The 20,855-nt window shown below is 53.1% G+C and overlaps 1 protein-coding gene across 1 annotated transcript in view; it reads left to right on the top strand.

The window, feature by feature from the left end:
* Nucleotides 1-1,486: 1,486 nt before the first annotated feature.
* The window catches only part of LOC128903266 (olfactory receptor 14J1-like), a gene marked incomplete at its 5' end in the record, with an annotated part of 33,246 nt that continues 13,877 nt past the window's right edge, over nucleotides 1,487-20,855 (top strand). The window contains one exon of the mRNA XM_054187281.1: nucleotides 1,487-1,948. Within this exon, the coding sequence (XP_054043256.1) occupies nucleotides 1,487-1,948 (462 nt within the window). The remainder of the gene's footprint in view (nucleotides 1,949-20,855) is intronic.

Genomic DNA, 20,855 nt, shown 5'->3' with positions numbered 1-20,855 from the left:
CAGGAGAACTTTGGCATGTTCCCCTTTTGCCCCTTCTGCCCTTGTTCTTTCCCTTCTTTTCACTGTGGTGGGGCGTGAGGATTCGGGTGCAGCTCAGACACTGACGCTGCATGTCCAGTCATGCCGGTGTATCCAGGGAGGAAAAGCATCCAAATCCACTTATGTTTTGGGCTCTGGGGACTGCAGTGTGTGGGGCTGAGAGCAAGCCGGACCTGTGGGCAGGATACTCCATCTTTAGGCTAGTTGATTCTTTCCCAGGAGTGTCCTGCTTGGCTGCACGCTGCCCTCCAGAAGGGCTCAGCTCTCCCGTGGCATCCCTGTGTCGTCTAGGAGCCCCACGGAGTAGACATGTCAGTGCCAAGGCCACGTAAATCCAGCTGGAGGGCTGAATGTAGGCAGCTGCAGTGAGCCCCCTGTGTCCCTGGCTGGGAGGGGAGAGCTGAGATCCTCCTCGGGTCCAGTGAGCTCAGGTGAGGGGCTGGGAGAACTGCGCTTGTAAATGGGACTTCTCTGCTCTCAGCAGTGTCCAGGTTCTTCTCAGGGGAATGTCTGCTTGGGATCATCCTCCAGCTCAAAGAGGCAGCAGCACAGGGCAGCTGAGAGCAATTCCGATGGACAAACTCGCTGTCCTCGCTCTGCACTGAGGGACAGTCCCCTTGGCTCGCAGGACCCACAAGGTTTCACTTGCAGCACAGCAGAAATGCCAGGGATTTCTGCCTTAAAAACACTCCTCAGGTGTGGTGGGGAAACTACAACAGAACAACACCAACAACAAGGTGCCCTGAGCTCTGCCCTGCAGTCGGGTGACAATGCTGAAAAGCCCTTTGATGCCAGGAGTGGATTTAATCTGAGATCACCCCGTGTTCCTTTTTACCCATGGCTGTAGGGCAGGACTGAATCCTGCAGAGATCTCAGCTCTCTGGTGGACTATCAGCCAGCACCAACCAGAGTGTACAAAAAGGACCTGCAAAAGGTCTTCCTGAAAGGCGAGAGCCAGTTTGGTGGGTTTCTAAGACCAATTGAATACTTTAGTTTGAGAGAAATCTTCCCTAACTTCTCACTGCTTTTCTTTCCATTCACAGGTCTCCAAGCCCAGGGGAAGAAAATGTCGAATGGCAGCTCCATCACCCAGTTCCTCCTCCTGGCATTTGCAGACACGCGGGAGCTGCAGCTCTTCCACTTCTGGACCTTCCTGGGCATCTACCTGGCTGCCCTCCTGGCCAACGCCCTCATCATCACCACCATTGCCTGTGACCACCGTCTCCACACCCCCATGTACTTCTTCCTCCTCAACCTCTCCCTCCTTGACCTGGGCTGCATCTCCACCACTCTCCCCAAAGCCATGGCCAATTCCCTCTGGGACACCAGGGACATCTCCTATGCAGGATGTGCTGCACAGCTCTTGTTCTTCGTCTTCTTTCTTGCAGCAGAGTATTGTCTTCTCACCATTATGGCCTATGACCGCTACGTTGCCATCTGCAAACCCCTGCACTACGGGACCCTCCTGGGCAGCAGAGCTTGTGTCCACATGGCAGCAGCTGCCTGGGGCAGTGGGTTTCTCAATGCTCTCCTGCACACGGCCAATACATTTTCCCTACCCCTCTGCCAGGGCAATGCCCTGGGCCAGTTCTTCTGTGAAATCCCCCAGATCCTCAAGCTCTCCTGCTCACACTCCTGCCTCAGGGAAGCTGGGCTTCTTGTGGTCAGTGTCTGTTTAGGCTTTGGTTGTTTTGTTTTCATCATGCTGTCCTACGTGCAGATCTTCAGGGCCGTTCTGAGGATCCCCTCTGAGCAGGGACGGCACAAAGCCTTTTCCACGTGCCTCCCTCACCTGGCCGTCGTCTCCCTGCTTGTCAGCACTGCCATGTTTGCCTACCTGAAGCCCCCCTCCATCTCCTCCCCAGTTCTCGACCTGGTGGTGGCTGTGCTGTACTCCGTGGTGCCTCCAGCACTGAACCCCCTCATCTACAGCATGAGGAACCAGGAGCTCAAGGAGGCCATTAGGTATCTGATTTCATGGATTTTTTTCAAGAGGGAGAAATGTTCCACCTCTCTCCACAAATGACTCCCGCACTATTTGATTCCATCTGCTTTTTTGTGTGTTTTGTTATTGGCTTTGTGTTTTTAATGATTACATTTCTCATCATTGCTGTTGATATTGTCATTTATGGTTTTTATGCTCCTACACAAAGGTTTCACTTGTGTCACTACACCTGAGACATTTATTTCTTAGTTTCACCTGGTTCCCTTCTAAAAATGTATTTCACAGTGGCTCAGAGCTGGCCTCTTTCACAGAGTCTCTGTTAACAAAGCAAGATCTCCCTGGTGCAGTGCTTTAATGCTGGGGTCTTTCTCCAAACATGCCTGAGGAAATTCACCCCTGAAGGTCTTCTTCCTCCTCCATGTGTCCAGGAATAAAAAGCTGACTGTCCGTTTGTAACATTTTAGAGATATTGGACTGGATTTAGGAGTCACCAGTCGGTGTCTGGTGAGAGGTAAGATCGTGGGTTTAACTGAGGGACGTACCCCAGCCCTTCACACAGATGACATAAAGGCCACCCATCCTGTGGGAGGGGAATCTGGAGCTGTCTGGAGAGGCTGGTGTTTCTCCAGGGACAGCATGTTCCTGGGGTTGTGCTGGGATGGCAGAGGTCAGAAGGATGGGGTCTGGGGCCTCAAGCAGAGGCCATGTGCAGACCTCCTCTGGGCACTCTCCCGTTCCTCCCCACCTGTCTACAGCAGGAATTCCCACAGAGGGACAGACACGTCCAGGTGTGGCCACACCACGGCTCACTGAAAGGGCATGAAAAGTCAAGCTGTCTGGGTAGCCCTCTCCTCCTAATCCATCCCTGTGTGCAGCTGGCCTTGTTCATGGTCAGCATGCGCCACTGCCTCATGTGGTGTCCCTCATAATGCGTGGGCCCTTCTCCTCAGGGTCACTGCTCATCCTGTCACGTCCCACCTGGCACTGTAATACGGTGTTTTTCTTCCCCCTGATGCAGGACTGGCCACTTCTCTTTGTAAAACTTCAGCAGTTTCTTCTGGCTGAGTCCCAGAATTTCCCAAGGTCCCCCTGGACTGAAGATCCATTTTCTTCGTTCTTCATGTTTGCGTGCAGGCACCTCACCATGGTTGTGGTGATGCATCAGCACAAGATAACAGCACGAGGAGTTGCAGGGCACTACAGGGAATTAAAGACATTCCTAATTTTGTACTGTCCAGCAGAGGAATTGTCACAACAGCTATGTTAGAAACATCTTTGTGCCCCGTAGAGAGGGCACAAAGCAAGCAAATGTAGGGCCTGTGGGGAAAGAGAAGCTGGGCTGTTTGTAGAGGAATCTACGACAATGGTTAAAGAAAAGAACTTGGGAAGGGGAAAGAGGAAAAAGGAAAACCGAAAGTTCAACTCCAGCACAGAACCACGGAACCCTGGAGGCTGGAAGGCAGCCAGCTTCCACCTTCTCTGTGCTTCCTCTTCAGGCTTGATGTTACTCAGAGCTCTTTTCTCATGCATGCCAGCCTCCTGCCACCTTGGCATGACTTCCTGCATGTTGGCATGGACCATTCTGGATGACGAAGAGGTGATCCTTGACCACCAAAAAGCTCTCTGCAGGACCCACCTGGCCACAGACATCCTCTGATCCAAGGGTATCAAAATTTACCTCCCTAACTGTTATGCCCATCAGTCTTTATCGTATGAGAATGAATTAACTTTCTTAAGATATATAGCTAGCTAGCTCCCATTGTGTACTGATTTATCATGCTTGGGTAAGTGAGTTAAAGGAGGTCAGCTCATCACAAGGAGCAGAAGAACAGCCCTGCCCTCAAAATAAGGACTTCTCAGAATCATTCAGCTGTCCATGAAGGATAAAAGATACCCCTGGAGAACCGAGATAATGCCAGTATCCTCGTCCCTCTTACACACCTTTGAAACTCTCCCAGTGTCCAGCATCACAGACAAGTAATTAGCAATAGACCAACTCCGGGGACGTCTGGATCAATAGACAAGCCGCGAGAAGGCTGATGGCTGATGGAGCTGCAGAGATATAGCTACTTTGTGCAGTTTTACTGTGATTAGGAATTGGTACTCCGTGTCTGTGTTAGTTAGTCATTAGTCAAATAATAAGGTACCTGAATGCTTGAATGGCATAAGAACCCTGTGTTTAACCGCATTTGAGGTACCCCAATTGAGCTCGGACGCCTCATGCGCATGACTAAATATTTATGCGTGCACCTCTGTACTTTGTGTCCTAGCCTCTCTGCTCGGTCAGCACGGGCCACTTGCAAATTTTCATAACACAAGTGACTGATTGCCACTGCAGTGGGGCAAGGTCTCTCCCTTCTCCATGCAGTAGATGTGAGGCAGTTTAGAACACAAGACACGTCACACCAGGGTCTCCACTCATGTGTTGCACTCTCAAAGTGCTGTTTTTTCTCTTGCCCAACATTTACTCGCCCTCTTCATAATACAGTCAAGGAACAGGCCAAAAAATCTCGTGGGGGACCTGTCAGCAGCACCTTGTCATTCATGGAGATCACCTTCACCTTTGTCAAAGGCCCTTGAGGGCTGCAGAGACACCACTGACAAAATCTTCTTTCTTGCCAGGGCCGCCCTTCCCAGCCCTGTTTCTCTCTGTTCTTGCAGACAGCAGGCTTTGCTCACCATCAACATCCAATTTCAGCTTTAAGCTTCCAGGTGCCGTCCACTTGACCGTGTCTCTGCCGTGAAGCAAAGCCTTTGCACACAGAAGGTCTTCAATGCTTGGTACCAGGTTTCCTTTAAGAGACGTCCGAGCTTGGCCTGGAGCTACACCTGAGGTGCCACAGCCCAGATGTGCACCAAAACTCTCAGCCAGGGGAAGAGACAAGTTGAGAGAGAGCCTGTGCTTTTTGACTTTGACAGAGGAACTGCCAAGGCGTGGTGGGACAAGGCACACAGCTTGGGGTGCTGCAATGGATGGCTACAGGCTTTTCAGGAGAGACAGGCTGGAAGGATCAGGAGTGGGGTTTCCTGAAAGTGAAGCCGTTAACTGGATGTATGGCGCAACTCCTTGGGGCAGGTGAAGAGTTTGGTGAGCCTTTGTGGGGGAGGGTGAGAGGAGAGGCCAGTAGAAGTGTCCTGTCATGGCGGGAGATAAGGAACCCACAGTCAGGATGAGGAAGAGGGTATAGTCTTTCTGAAGGATCCCAGGGAAGCGTCTGGCTGTACGAGCCTGGGTCTCGCTGGGGACTGCCATGATACTGGCAGCTTCTGAAAGAGGAGCACAGCAGCACGTACAGTCCAGGTGGTTTCTGGAGTGTCTTAGGACAACGTCTTAGCACAGCTGCCAGATGGGCCAACAAAAATAATGCCAACCTTGATGTGATACCTGCAATGCAGGAAGAGCTGGTCAGAGACGTGAAGATTGGCTGTCGTGACCCTGAAGTGGGGTCCCAGCACTCCAGGGCAGTGAGGAAGCAGAACAGAAGACTGCAGACGCTGGACCTCAGAGGTCCTTTTGCCTTTGGCCTACGCTGAGGAGTTTTCGTGGGGATCCAATGGTCAGGAGCATTGAAGGTGGCGCAAAGCTCTGTACAGCTGGTTTTCAAGGACAGCATCCTCCAAGAAGAACATTGGCCTGTATCAAAACTCAGTTTGAAACCTGAAAGTAAATTCAGGGGAATCATAACGAGATTTCCAACTTCAGGAATTCTTACAGAAGAAAACAAAGATATTAGTTGGACACTGCTCTATTGAGTTAGAGTAGGGAGAGAGAGTTCCGAGATACTCTATGCCTTTTTTGCCTCAGACTTCCCCAGCAAGGTCTCTCAGGGCTTTGTGCCTCAAGGCAAGACTCTGGACAAGAACAGACAATGGCGGATAGGAATGAAATCAGGATCTACTGGAGCAAACTCAACCACTACCAGTACATGGGAATGGACGGGGTACATCCAGAGGTGCTGGAAAGTAAGAGAATGTCACAGTGAGGCCACTCTCCCTCATCTTGGAAAGGTCCTGGAGGCTGGCGGGACTCCCTGACATCTGGCAAAAAGTAAATGCTGCATGCATCTTTCAAAAGGGTCCAGAGAAGGAGGTGGGGAGCTAAAGGCTGCTTAGCTTCCCTTTAGATGAGGAACATGTCCCAAAGCATGTTCTCTCGCACTGCATTTCTGGGTGCCTGAAGGAGACGGTGCCTGGATGAACTCAGGGAACATGTACACCGGTTACGGTTTGGCACTTGGAGGGCCATGGTGTTATGCCATTGTACGCCCCATAAAGATTTGGCCATCTCAAAAAAAGGGACGATAGGAGGGAAGTGCTAGCAGGTGGGACCATTGCTTGACTGCAAAGAGATAAAGGCAGGATCTATCCAACGTATCCAACCTTCATTGATCCCAGCCTCTTTTAGATAGGAGATATAGATGTGAAATATATTAAAATAAACATGTCCTCGGAACACAGTCTGGGATCTGTGCCTGACAGGAAAATGTGTTTTCTATTGGTCTAAGGCCATCCAGAATGGAAAGTGAACTTCAGGGCAGGGAATGGGGACGTGACATACAGCTGAGGAATATCTCTGTATTGAACTCTGCCTGCCTTTGATTTCCTTTGTTGGCCATTAGGAAACACCATTCTGTGTCAGCTCGTTTTCAAGGTAAAGCAGGTGGGAACCGGTGCCAAGGAGTGGAAACACGCAGCTACGGACTGGAGTGGAGAAAGCTCAGGTTTGAACAGGCTGCTGTAAGTCCCGGTTGCCAGGTGAGAGACATGGTGAGATTGAGACAAAGCCTGTCCATGGAGTGTTTGCAATAAAGGGTCTTGCCTTAAAGGGTCTTGAGGCTCCATTAGCAGAAATTCAGGACCAATATGAACTGGAGATTGCTGGCATCATTTCATGTGTAAGAAGAAAAAATAAAGAAAAAAATAAGAAGGAAGCAATCCTTTCTTATGGTTGTTTAGTATTGAAATGTATTCATCTGAGAACTCTCTAATTAAGCACAGAAGAACTGAGGAATCCAGGAAGTCTATGCACAGAGACTTGGCTGGTTATGGCATTTTGTATGGAAATGAGTCCTCTCCGGCCAAGATCCTGTAGACCCTCAAATACTGGGCAAGCCTCTAGAGAAGTAAAACTCAGCAGCAAACCCCAAGATGGTGAGGGTGTTACCAGGCCCCACTGATGCCCATCACTGGAGACACCATGGAGGGAACGACCGGACAAGATTCCTGTCCCTGGGGACCGGTGAAGCAGAAAGTCAGAAGCACTGGTTATAGGTGGAAAATCAAATGTGGAGGTGGCTCTGAAAACCTTTGATGCACTTCATCAATGGAGATAGCTACGCCCTGTCCCCTGTCCCTTGGGGATTTGCCAGAGCCTGTGAGATTCCAACAGTTCACCCACCTTCTTCCAAAGCCCTGATAATGTTCCCCTCGCACAGAAGATGCCTTAGCCCCCCGACTTGCTTGAACCTTCTGGTGGAAGTTCCAATATGAACTGGTGCCAAAGGCAGCCAAGTGGTGTGCTACATCTGACATTGCCAATGCATTCTTCTTTTCAATCCCTTTGGCAGCAGGGTGCAGGCCACAGTTTGCTTTCACGTGGTGTCCAATGCACCTGGAATGCCCCCAGTGACAGGACAAGAGGTACTTGAACATAAGAAGTTCCATCCAAACATGAGGAGGAACTTCTTGACTTTGAGGGTGGCAGAGCACTGGAACAGGCTGCTCAGAGACGTGGTGGACTCTCCTTCTCTGGAGACTTTCAAAACCCGCCTGGACGCATTCCTGTGCAACGTGCTCTAGATGAACCTGCTCCGGCAGGGGGGTTGAACTACGTGATCTCCAGAGGTCCCTTCCAACCCCTACCATTCTGTGATTCTGTAATCGACTATCCTACAGTTTGCCATGGACTAATCCAAACTGCACTGGAACAGCGTGATACTCCTGAACATCTACAATACATCCATGATCTCATCATGTCGGGCAACAAAGCAGAAGTGTTTGAAAAGGGGAAAAGAGCAATTGAGATTCTTCTGAAAGCTGGTTTTGCCATAAAAGAAGCAAGGTCAAGGGACTTGCAGAGAAGATTCAGTTCTTGGGAATAAAATGGCAGGATGGATGCCGTCATGTCCCTACGGATGCGGTCAACAAGATTGCAACCATGTCTCCACCAGCTAAGAAGAAGGAAGCACAAGCTTTCTTAGGCCTTGTGGGATGCTGGAGAATGCATATTCCAGGTTATAATCAGCTTGTGAGCCCTCTCTATGGAGTAACCTGAAAGAAGATCTATTCTGAGTGTGGCCTTGAGCAACAGCAACCCTTTGAGCAGATCAAACAGGAGATAGCTTGTGTGATAGCTCTTGGGTCTGTCCAGACAGGACCAGCCGTGCGTAATGGTCTCTACAGTGCAGCTGGGGCACGTGGTCTCACCTGGAGCCTCTGGCAGAAATCATCGGGAGAAACCTGAGGTCAACCTCTAGGCTTTGGAGATGAGGGTACTGAGGATCGGAAGCCCTCAGCACCCCAACCGAAAAAGAGATCCTGACAGCGTATGAGGGGGTTTGAGCCACTTCAGAAGTTGTTGATGGGCAAGCACGGCTCCTCCTGGCACAGCAGTTGCCTGTGCTACACTGGATATCCCCTCCACACATCACGCGACTGACGCTACATGGACTAAGCGGGTAGTGCTGATCACACAGTGAGCTCGACCAGGAAAACCAAACCTCCAGGAATCCTTGAAGAGATTACGGACTGTCCAGAGGGCATAGATTTTGGAGCATCTCATGAGGAGGTGGCTCCTGCCCAGGTGGCACCCTCATACAATGAGTTGTCATCTACTGATGAAAGGTGTTATGCTCCGTTCACTGAAGATCCTGTCGTGTTGTAGGAAACCATCGGAAGCTGTGGTGTGGAGTCCCACACAAAAAGTTGCTGAAGCCACGGAAGGAGAAAGGGTGTGAAGGCAGTTTGCAGAAGTGAAAGCCATCCAACTGGCCCTAGAGACTGCTGAACAAGAAGAGTGGCCAGTACTGTCTACTCTGGGGGTGACCAGAGCAAAATTAGGGGCAGAGGGGAGGGCATCAAGACTGCCTTGCAACCATCAGCTCCAGGTGAGCTTTGCCTTTCCTAAAAACATTCTTGTGCAACACAGACAATAAATGCCAAGTACTTTTCTGTAACCCGTCCTTACTTTCACCTCCTGGACACCTGCTTTGTGGCCCATACCAGTGCCCTCTCCATACCCAGCCCCAGCCCCACGCTCGGTCCCACTGTGCAGGATCCCCGTGGGATGCATCGGTTCAGGGGTGGGGAGAGATCACCAGGGCAAAATGCCCTGAGAGCCCTCAGTGCTCAGTCCATGTCTGCCCTCCTGCACTGACAACACCCTCAGTGCCTGACCGCTTCCCAGCCCCAGCCGTGTCCCACACGGAGGGTCGCAGACAGTCCTGCTGTGGGGTCAACCAAGGTCTGGGCAAGTAGAGAGACTGGGCACGGTGGGGTGTTCCCCTGACAAAGGCGCTGAGACCAGCAAACCTCACCCATTACCTGGGGCGAGTGGCAGGTGCTGGCAATGGCCTATGGGACATGCTGGGGTGATGAATGTCCTGGACACCTTCCTGGTCTGTTCATGCCACCAAGGGCACACAGCAGCCTCCTTTCTCCTGCACCTACGTGTCTCCGCTCCCTTCATGGACACCTGGCTCTGCACTGCACACCCACGGGAGCGTGTCCTCACCCTGCATGGTCACACCGCCCAGCTAATGCTCTTTGGTTTTTTTCTCTCCTGGTCACTTTGCAGTCCAGGCCAGCTCTCCTCACCTCCCTCGCCCTCACCCAGCTGAACCCAGACCAGCAGAGCAGCCCATTCTGGGCTGTCCCCATGGCAGAGCCCACCACAGGGTGAAGCAACACTTGGGGAGCTCACCCCACAGCCCCTCTACAGGGCTCAGCAGCTGCTGGGGGGCAGAGAGGGGTCTCTGTTTCCCCATGAGCCCCTGGGCCGGAGGCTGAACACAGCAGGAGGAAAAGGAGGTTAGTGAAACTTCGTGATCCCTGGTCTCAAGTCCAGGAGATCCCCACCACAGACTGCCTGAGCTCCCCCAGTTCCAGCCCCTCTCCCCAGGCCAGATCAAGCACCCTGGCCCAGCGACAGAGCAGCCTGCCCCAGGCGTGTGCCTGCAGAAAGAGTTTCTCTTTCTCACGGATTCCTCCCTGCAGGCAAACAAATGCTCCCTTGCTCTTCTCCAGAGACACCCCTTCTCCCCAGAGAGCCTTTCCCCAGGTGAGTGTGTCTCTGCTGGCCTGGCTGGCCGTTCACGGTTGCCTCCTCATGCGCCCTGCAGGGCCCCGAGCTGGCGGTGCTGCTCTGTAGAAGGAGGGGGCTGCGGTGCCCTGTGGCCATGGAAAGACCCTGCACTGGCCGGGCTGGTCATAGTGCCGAGCAGCCCCAGCCGTACGATGTTCACGCTTGCTGAGCCCTTTTGCATCTTCCTTCATGGCTCAATAGCCAAGGATGGGGCTGGGCAGGATTCAACCCAACCAACTCGAAATTTCTAACCCAAAAAATCCAACTCAAAAAACCCCAAATCCAACCCAAAATCTAACTGAAAAAAACCCCAAATCCACCCCAAAAAATCCAAGCCCAAAAAATCCAAGCCAAAAAAGGTAAAGCCCAAAAATTCCAAAATCCAAGCCAAAATCCAACCATTAAAAAAAACCCCACTCCAACTTCAAACCCAACCGACCCAAAATCCCAGGGCTCAAGGCCAGCTTGGACGGCGTTGGGGGAACCTGATCTGCTTGAAGATGTCCCTGCCGATGGCAGCCCCACCACTGCGGGCAGCACATCAGCGGTTGCCATGCCACCACCGCCAGACACTCAGTGCTGGCCCTGCCACCGTCACGTCACAATGGCTGCCTGACACGCCTGCACAGAGGTGAAAATCCAAGGCAAAGAATCCAACCCTAAAAAATCGACCTGACCAACCCACAATCAAACCCAAAATCCAACTCATTAAACCCAAAATCCATCCCCAAAAAAACCCAACCCCAAAAACCCAACCCCCAAAAACCAACCACAAAAATACCGGTCCAAAAATCCAACCCCAAAAATCCAGTCCAAGAAACTCAAAATCCATCCAAAATCCAAATCAAAAAACCCCAAATCCAACCCAGAATCCAACCCAACCGACCCAGAAGAGGCTGTGTCCAGTTTTGCGCCCCTCACCACAAAAAAGACATTGAGGGGCTGGAGCAGGTCCAGAGAAGAGCAATGAAGCTGGTGAGGAGTCTGGAGAACAAGTCTGATGAGGAGCAGCTGAGGGAGCTGGGGCTGTTTAGCCTGGAGACAAGGAGGCTGAGGGGAGACCTTCTCGCTCTCTACAACTCCCTGAAAGGAGGGTGTAGAGAGGTGGGGGTTGGTCTCTTCTCCCAAGAAACAAGCAACAGGAGAAGAGGAAACGGCCGCCAGTTGCCCCAGCAGAGGTTTAGACTGGATATTAGGAACAATCTTTCCCCTGAAAGGTTTTTCAAGCATTGGAACAGGCTGCACAGGGAAGTGGCTGAGGCACCATCCCTGGAGGTAATTAAAAGACGGGTGGACAGAGTGCTGAGAGACCTTTGGTTTAATGATGGTTTTTCTTAGAGTTAGGCTGATGGTTGGACTAGATGATCTCAAAGGTCCCTTCCAAGCTAGGCAATTCTATGATTCTATGATTCTCCCTCAAGTGTGCCCCGGGGCCCGGCTCAATGCTGCTGGATGAGCCAGAAGGGCACATTGCCCCAGCACCTGGACACACAGACGCCTGCTGCAGGCAGGGCCCCGGCCGCGCATTGGCACGGTGCCAGAAACCAACCCAGAAAACTGGCAAGTCCTCCTTTTTGTCTCTGTGCCAGGGAGCCAGGAGCTCCCCTCTCCTCCCCTGCGCTGCCACGTTGAAGGGCTGCAGCGCCCACTGTAGAGCAGCTGGCCACAAGGGGGAAGGACAGGGGGACTCTGTCAAAGAGGAGAGCTTTTCTACCCCTTTCCACTTCCTTTACCTTTTCCCCCAGCTTTGTCCTGCAGAAGACAGGCTTGGAGCCAGACAGCACGGGGACCTTGACCCCGAGCGGGAGGTCCAGCAACGCTGTAGGTCCTTCTGCCAGTGGCTGTCTCCTGCTCCCGAGCTAGAAAGAGACACACACTCAGGGGCGCTCAGGCACTATCTCCATAAGCCTCCTGCATGGCACTTGCTAGAAAGGCTCTCACAAGACTCCCACCAGGGGCAGCGCCAAGAGCAAGCCCCGTCAAAAGCTGCTCTCTGCTTCCTCGCCCCCGGCCCCACAACTCCCATCCTCTCCTCAACCCACATCCGCCTCCTGTCGCAGCAACCCCTGCCACCTGCTTAGCCGTGAGCCATGCTGGGCAGAGAGGCACGACTCCCCGCAACTCTGCCCAGCACCACCACCTTTCCATCCCTCCCAGCTCCCCACACACACCCCGAGGCCCCAGAGCAGCCCCACGTGTCCCCGGCTCCTGGGCTGAGCCCTCTCCATCGGCCCGTTGCTCACCTCTCCCCTCCTCCCCACTGTGCTCAGCAGTGTGTCCACCTTTGGGACGCCAGCAGTGAGACGGTGCTCCATGGCTCCTTGCAAGAGCTCTCCTGGAGCTGTGACCCTGCGCTGCCACCTCTCGCTCCAGCGGCACCCAGCTGCGGCCACCACAGCCAGTCTCCCAGCAAGCGGCTCTAGAGAGCAGACGCACATTGTTGCATCGTCACGTTGCCACGACACCGCACTGCACATCGTCATGTTGCCACGCCGCTGCCCGGCTGCTGCCCAGCCACCCCGGGGCCCACCTGGAGGCCCATCTGGACACGTGTGTGGGCCACTCGCTCTCGCTTTGGACAGTCAAGATGTGGCTGTGAATCTAAAAACGACTGCCTGGATGCTAAAAATGCTGTTTGAGAGCTTGACAATGAGTCTTTGAATCTTAAAAAGGGCTTTGGAACTTGTAAATGAGGGTTTGTACCCTAAAAGTAAAGCTTTGGGATCAAACCCATGATAATTTGGTGCCTAAAAGAGGGGTTTAGACCATAAAAATTAGGGTTTTGACATTCAAGATGCACCTTGGACCCTAAAACTGACTGGCTTAATCTTAAAAATGCCTCTTTGGAGCCTGAAAAAGGGCTTAGGAAACTAAAAGTATGTTTTTGTACTCTTGAAAGGAGACATTACACACCACAACTGAGCCTTGGGGTCCTCCCCAGCCCCCAGTGGGGTCGACAGTGTCCCCTGGTCTCACTGTGACACGGAGGTGGACAAAACTGATGCTGCCATGGAACCAGCCCAGCAGGCGGCCGCTGTCCCCACAGCCCTGGGCATAGGGCACCTGTGGGGACAGGGAGGGGGACAAGAGACCTGGAGGGACAGAGACAGGGCTGGGGACAGTGGTGTGGCCAGGACACCTGTGGGGACAGCGATGGGGACATGGCACCTACAGGGATGACACTGGGGTCAGGGATAGGGTCAGCTGCAGGTTGTACACCTGCCCCTCCTCTGCGCTCCCACATGGGGAAGTCAGGGGGCTGAATCTGGCACGTGTGTCCCCCTCCCCGCAGTGTCCCCACACCCCAAGGTGCTCTCCCCATCTCCTCAGTGTCCCCCCCAAACCTGTGAGCAGCAGAAGGCTCCACGTCACCTCCGTGCTGGTGACGACCGCCTGTCTGACGCGGATGGAGGAGGGGAAGCTGATGCAGAAGATGTGCTGGACGTCGGCTGGGTCGAACACCTCCAGGGTGTCGCTCTGCTTCTGCTCCGTCAGCATGCAGGCGTGGGGGGGCTCCCCACGGGGATCCACTGTCACTGTGGGGAGGAGGGGACGGTCAGCCAGCATGGCGGTGGCAGGGGGGGAAGGGGGAGTGAGGGGTCGGCATACATCCCTGACGCCGTGGGAGAGGGCCTGGCAGGAGCAGGCGTGACGGCCAGAGTCACGGAGCAAGAGGTGGGTCCTGCTGTAACCCAGGAGGAAGAGGTGCTGCTGGGCAAGCGCCAGCTTGTGGTAGCCATGAGAGGGGGGAGACAGGATGGAGGCCATCAGTGCTCGCTGCCAGCCGCGGCCCAGGCTCTGCAGGTACGGCCCCTTGGTGTCTGGAGGGGGGGGACGCCGGGACGTTGTTACTGGCTGTGGGACAAAGGGCCACCACCCCCACGCCCCCGTGGCAACGGCCGACTCCCAGTTGAGGATGGCGGCCCTCTTGCAGGGCCAGGCACTGGCTGGGGAGAGGGGTGCAGAGGGGAGGCAGCGGCACGTCGGGTCCAGGCTCAGCAGGTCAGGCAGTGTCAGGAAGGAGATGATGTGCAGTAGCTGTGGGGAGAGGGGGGCGGAGAGCATCAACCCTGGGCACCCCCGGCTTTGAGGGGGAGGCCCCAGCACCGCCATCTCCCCCTGCTCAACGCACCGTCTCGGGGACGTGTCCCCCCCTCCTCACAAGCCTTCAGGCTGCCGCGGGGTCGCTTGGGCTGGCGGGAGGGGAGTGGGTGAGGTGATGGCGGGCAGCCCCACAGCCAGCATCCCCCTCCCCCATCCCGGCCCAGCCCACCGCCCTCCTCCTGGGTGCTCAGGCTGCACAGCAGCAGCACCCGCCCTTCCCCTGAGGTGATGCTGCCTCCGATTGGTCCCCTCGGCTGTCACTCTGCCCTGGGTTGGGGCCTGCCCTGCCTGGAGGCGGCTGCTGATTGGCTCCCAGGTGGTCAGGCTGCCCAGGCGCAGGTCACCTGAGGTGGTGCACTCTCTGATTGGCTGTCTGGGCTGTCACTCTGCCCAGGATCTTTTCTTTCATTGGCTCTACTTCTGCCTTGCTCCTCCCATCAACTGATGGGTCAGACGCTTATCAATCATCTGTGTGCTGCTCGAACTCCAGCTGTGATTGGTGGAGCCCACGTGCCCCGCCCCCACATGGTGCCAAGGGTTGTTTTTGACTCCTGACACCTTCCCTGCAGGCCTTGAAGATTGATTGGTTGTTTACACATCAATCTTGTGCCTTGCTCCCGCCTCCTCAAAGGCGATTGGCCCTTTGGGGCAGATAGGCGGGACACAGAGGGGAGGGCGGACGTTGCCAGGCGACAAGCTGCGCCTTTGGGTTCAGACCCTCAGGTTTGAACTGTGGGCCCTGAAGAAATGTTCTGGGTCAGAAAAGATGGTTTTGAGTCCCAAAACTGAGGATTTCAGCCTTAAAAATGGGGCGTTGGAAATGAAATGGAAGCTTTGAACCCTGAAATCAGGTTTTGTGCCCTCAAATGACACATTGGTACCAAAACCTGAGGCTTTACACCCTAAAAATGGGGCTTGGGAGGCTCAAAATGAGGCTTTGGGCCCTCCAAATTGTGGACTGAATCCGAAAAAGGGGGCTTTAGTCCCTGAAAATGAGGTTTTGGAAGCTAAAAATGAGGATTTGGTTACAAAAATGAAACTTTGGACTTTGAAAATGAGGCTTTGGCCCTCCAAAATCAGACTTTGAGCCTTAAAAATGGTGCTCTGCGTCCTTCATATGAGTCATTGGACAAAAAAATGGGGCTTGGAACATATAAATGAGGTCTTGGACCTTAAAAGTGAGGGTTTGGACCCAAAAAAGGAGCCTTTCAGCCCTGGAATGAAGGTGTTGGACTCTAAAAATGAGGCTTTGGAGCCTAAAAAATGTGGCTTTGATCTTTAAAGAAGGGTTGTGGCCCATAAAGATGAGGGTTTAGACACTTACAGTGCAACTTGGCCCCTAAAAACGACTGGCTGGATCGTCAAGACCATGCTTTGGGGCCTGAAAATGAGGCTTTGGACACTTAAGATGCAGCTTTGGACTCTGAAAAGGAGCTTTTGCAAACTGAAACGGAGCCTTTGGACCATGAAAATGGTGCTTTAGAGCCTACCATGAGGCTTTGGAAGCCCAAACGAAGACTTTGGAAAACAAAAATGAGGCTTTGGACACTGTAAACGTAACTTTGGAGCCTAAACCCTCTCCCCTGCTCCTTTTGCTCTGGCAGGGCTCCAGCCAGGCTGGAGGGGACAAGAGGATAAAAGGAGTTCCCCGGGCATAGAGAAAGGCAGCGGGAGGGCTCTGGGTGGCACCCAAGGGCACACGGCCATGGTGGGTACCCAGAGGCACGCCAAGGGCTCGGGGTGGGCATCGAGAGGCAGCCAGAGGGCTCTGGGCTGCAGCAAAGGGCACATCTAGAGCCCAGGGCCGCACCAAGGGGCAAGCAGAGGGCCTTAGGAAGCACGCAAAGAGAAATGGAGGTCCTTGGGAGGCAGCCAAAGGCCATTTGGTGGCCCCTCAGCTGCCCCGAAAGGCCCACACACTGGTCCCGGGGGGACAGGGGAAGGCAAACAGGCCTTGAGAAGACAAGAGGAGGGGTCCCGTGGCAAAGACAACAAGCTGAAGCCCATCCATTGGCAGGACACCAAAAGGCCCAGCGAGGGCCCTGGGTGGGAACCCAAAGGCCCATCAGGGCTCTTGAGGGGACCAGAGGATAAAGGCACAGAAGAAGGCGCAGCCTTCAGCAGCACCTGCAGATGGGACTCGCCTACGGCATGAGTAGAGCTTTGCAGGGCTGGACCAGCCCCTCAGAGAGCCCAGCCGCAAAGCTTCCTACACAAGGCTAAAACCTTGGCTGCTTTTCTCTTCCCTAATTCACATTCCCTGTAAAACTGGGTCTTAGCCTGACCAGGGCTGTAGGAGGGAGGAAGACGAGGGAAAACGTTGCAGGGAAATTGCCCAGACACGGTGTGGCCTGGCGTGACTCCTGTAGGTACAAGCAAGCCCTTGGGAGCGTCCTGGTTTGAGGTAAAGCAGAACCAATTTTGTGTTCAGTAATTTTACTCTGCAGCTAAGCCTCTTCTAACCAACTGAACTCTCTGACATTAACAGCGTATTGTCCAGACGCTGTTCGCTCCCAGAGTGATAAGACCTGGTTGTTTCTAATTTATGCCAAGGAACGGTGTGCAGAGAGGCTCCTGCTCATCCTTATTGCTGTCACAGCCAAGCTCAGCTCACTGTGTTATTTGCCCCGTTGGAGGGGGGGAAGCGGAGAAGCGTAGAGGGGCGGCACCTGCGGGGAGGAGGGGACAGGACGGGGGATCCCAAACTGACCCACGGGGTATTCCATCCCACCTGCCCCACGCTCAGTATAAAAGCTGAGGGATCACATGGGGCAGTCTCTTCTTTCGACGGCCGACGTCCCAGGAGGACTCTGTCAGTTCACCTGACTTTAATCCTGAACCGTGCATTCCCAAACCCAGATCGGGAATCCAGCTCCCGTCCATCGCTGAGTCCAGTCTAGGACTTTCCCAGTGCCTGCCGGTGACGTGATCGTCATCCTGGGAGTCTGATACAGTTTTGTGCATATCGTGTAGATTTCAATAGTTTCTTTTTATTTTATTATTAATATTTTATTAAAGTAGTTAGTTGCTTCTGTGACTCCAGAGGTGTAATGCCGGGACTGCTGAAGGCCTTCTGTTGGCCGGCGAGCATCTCGCTCAGCGCCTCAGGGGAGGGCTGGGAGGAGAGTCTGTGAGATCTGCTCTTTGATTTCTCCTGCTTCCTCTGCAGGTGGGACTGTTGGAGGGAGGCTGAGAGGTGGCAAGACCTTCCTTGGTTGAAGCTTCTCTGAATTCTGCTCTGACATCCTTTCTTCCTCTGACTTCTTCTTCAAGGTTTCCACAACTTCAGGGTCAATGGTTTTGGCATACCCGACCGATTCTGCACCCAGCTGCTGAATTCTGGAGATGGCTTTTTGCGTGCTCTCCTTGGCAGTCTCACGACTCACTCGAGAGATATCAACAGCCTTTTGCAGTGGCTGCAAGATGAGCAGCTTTGCCCAAGAAGAAGAAGTGTCCAAAGGATCTGCCCCTCTGGCACTGGCAACCGAGCTTCCGCTGACCTCATCGGGAGCCCTCCTTAAGACGTGGACGGACTGGTCCAGCGCCTTCACCTGCTCCAGCACTTCCTTGACCATGGTCTCGGCCTTCTCTTTAACCTCCTGGTCTTCGTCCAGCGTAGCCTGCAGCAGCGTAGGCTGGATGCTTTTAGGCACTTCTTCTTCGGCCTTCTTCTTCGGCACACTTTGGAGACTAGAATGTTGCAGGTTGTTGCAGGGGATGGAAGGCCGGCAGCATTTAATGGGCCCCCTGCTAATGAGAACTGGGCTAATCAAAGACCGCCTTGAAGAGAAAACCAACCCACGAATGGGCAAGCACCGACACTGTCAGGTTCAGGGACGCTGCATCTTTGGATGCAGAAGTCTTTGGATGAAAACCAGAGGTTTTCAACCAGACGCGAAACCAGCACCATGAACCATGCGGCCATTTAGTGCAGCTCACAGGTTCGTGCTAAATGTGCGAGTCCACGCGCAGAAGTGGCCACTGAGAGTGCCCAGGCACACTTTTGTGTCAGAAGGGGCTAGTGCCTCCTGTCCGAGATACACGGGAAGGAAAGCGCCCACTTCTTGGTCTCTGACAGCCACCTTCAAACGACAACAGGACACACACCAGCCAGGCACCACTTCCTCAGCAACCAAGCACGGCTCACAAGCCCCGAGGAGCTGCATCTGTGTGTGTGGCAGCACCCTCTCCCAAGGCCTGGGTACCAAGGCACTAGCGCACAGCGGAGGCGGCCCCCAGACCGACCCCCACCTCTGTACACCCTCCTTTCAGGGAGTTGCAGAGAGCGAGAAGGTCTCCCCTCAGCCTCCTTTTCTCCAGGCTAAACAGCCCCAGCTCCCTCAGCTGCTCCTCATCAGACTTGTTCTCCAGACTCCTCACCAGCTTCATTGCTCTTCTCTGGACCTGCTCCAGCCCCTCAGTGTCTTTTTTGTGGTGAGGGGCGCAAAACTGGACACAGCACTCGAGGTGGGGCCTCACCAGTGCCCAGTACAGGGGGACGGTCACTTCTCTAGTCCTGCTGGCCACACTGTTCCTGATACAGGTCAGAACGCTGTTAGTCCAACCTGGCCTTGCGTCCCGGGATTCTGGGTTTGTTGGGTTGGAGTTTGGGGTGGATTTGGGGTTTTTTGATTTGGCTTTTGGATTGGATGTTGAGTTTCCTGGACTGGATTCTTTTTGTTGGACATTTCCTGTTGGATTTTTGGGGTTGTTTTTTTTATTTATTTAAGTTGTTTTTTGGGGTTCACGTTTTGGGGTTGGATTTTGGGTTTAATTATGGGTTGGTCGGTTGGAATTTTTCGGGTATGATTTTTACCCCTGTGCGGGCGTGTCAGGCAGCCATTGTGACATGAGGGCGGCAGGGCCAGCGCTGAGTGTCTGGCGGTGGTGGCATGGCAACCGCTGATGTGCTGCCCGCAGTGGTGGGTCTGCCATCAGAAGGGACATGTTCAAGCAGGTCAGGTTCCTCCAATGCCATCCAAGCTGGCCTTGAGCCCTGGGATTTTGGGTCGTTTAGGTTGGATTTGGCGGTTTTTGCGGGTTTTTTTAGGGTTGGATTTTTTATGTTGGATTTTTTGGTTGAGTTTTCCATTGAGTATTTGGGTTTTTTGTGGTTGGATTTTTTAGATTGGATTTTGTATGGTTTTTTTGTTGTTGTTGTTGTATTTGGGGTTGGATTTGGGGTTTTTCGGGTTGGATTTTTAAGGTTAGATTTTTTCTGTTAACCGAGCTGAATTTCGGGTTGGATTTTGGGTTGGGTTTTTAATTTTTTTCGGGTTGGATTTTTCGGGTTAGAAATTTTGGGTTGGATTTTTTCGGATTGGATTTTTTGGGGTGGATTGTTGTTTTTTTTCAGTTAGATGTTGGGTCATATTTTGGGTTTTTTGGGTTTGATTTTTCGGGTTAGAAATTTCAAGTGGGTTGGGTTGAATTTAATGTTGGGTTTTTTGGGGTTGGATTTTTCTGGGTTCAGGTTTTGGATTTTTTTGGGTTTGAATTTTTGCGTTGGATTTTGGGTTGGATTTTTGATTGTATTTCTTGGGTTGGATTTTTGGGGTTAGATTTTCACCCCTGCACGGGCGTGTCAGGCAGCCATTGTGACATGAGGGCGGCAGGGCCAGCGCTGAGTGTCTGGCGGTGGTGGCATGGCAACCGCTGATGTGCTGCCCGCAGTGGTGGGGCTGCCATCGGCAGGGACATGTTCAAGCAGGTCAGGTTCCTCCAACGCCGTCCAAGCTGGCCTTGAGCCCTGGGATTTTGGGTGGGTTGGGTTGGATGTTGGGGTGGATTTTGTTTTGTTGGGTTGGATTTTGGATTGGATTTTGGATTTTTTTGGGTTGGATGTTTGGGCTTGGGTTTTTTGGGCTTGGATTTTTTGGGGTGGATTTGGGGTATTTTTCAGTTAGATTTTGGGTTGGATTTTGGGTTTTTGGGTTGGATTTTTGGGGTTGGACTTTTTGGATTGGATTTTTGCAGTTGGTTGGGTTGAATTTTGGGTTGGGTTTTTTGGGGATTGGGTTGTTTGGAGTTGGGTTTTGGACTTTTTTGGGTTTGATTTTTTGGGTTGGATATTGGGGTTGGGTTTTTTGGGTTTGATTTTTACCCCTGCATGGGTGTGTCAGGCAGCCATTGTGACATGACAGTGACAGGGCCAGCGCTGATTGTCTGGCGGTGGTGGCATGGCAACCGCTGATGTGCTGCCCGCAGTGGTGGGGCTGCCATCGGCAGGGACATGTTCAAGCAGGTCAGGTTCCTCCAATGCCGTCCAAGCTGGCCTTGAGCCCTGGGATTTTGGGTCGGTTGGGTTTGAAGTTGGAGTGGGGTTTTTTTTAATGGTTGGATTTTGGCTTGGATTTTGGAATTTTTGGGCTTTACCTTTTTTGGCTTGGATTTTTTGGGCTTGGATTTTTTGGGGTGGATTTTATGTTTTTTGAGTGATATTTTGGGTTGCATTTTGGGTTTTTC

Source organism: Rissa tridactyla, unplaced genomic scaffold (assembly GCF_028500815.1).
Source record: "Rissa tridactyla isolate bRisTri1 unplaced genomic scaffold, bRisTri1.patW.cur.20221130 scaffold_29, whole genome shotgun sequence".
NCBI classification, from domain to species: domain Eukaryota; kingdom Metazoa; phylum Chordata; class Aves; order Charadriiformes; family Laridae; genus Rissa; species Rissa tridactyla.
Note: the sequence above shows the minus strand (reverse complement) of the source record. Positions and strands in the feature narration are given on the sequence as shown.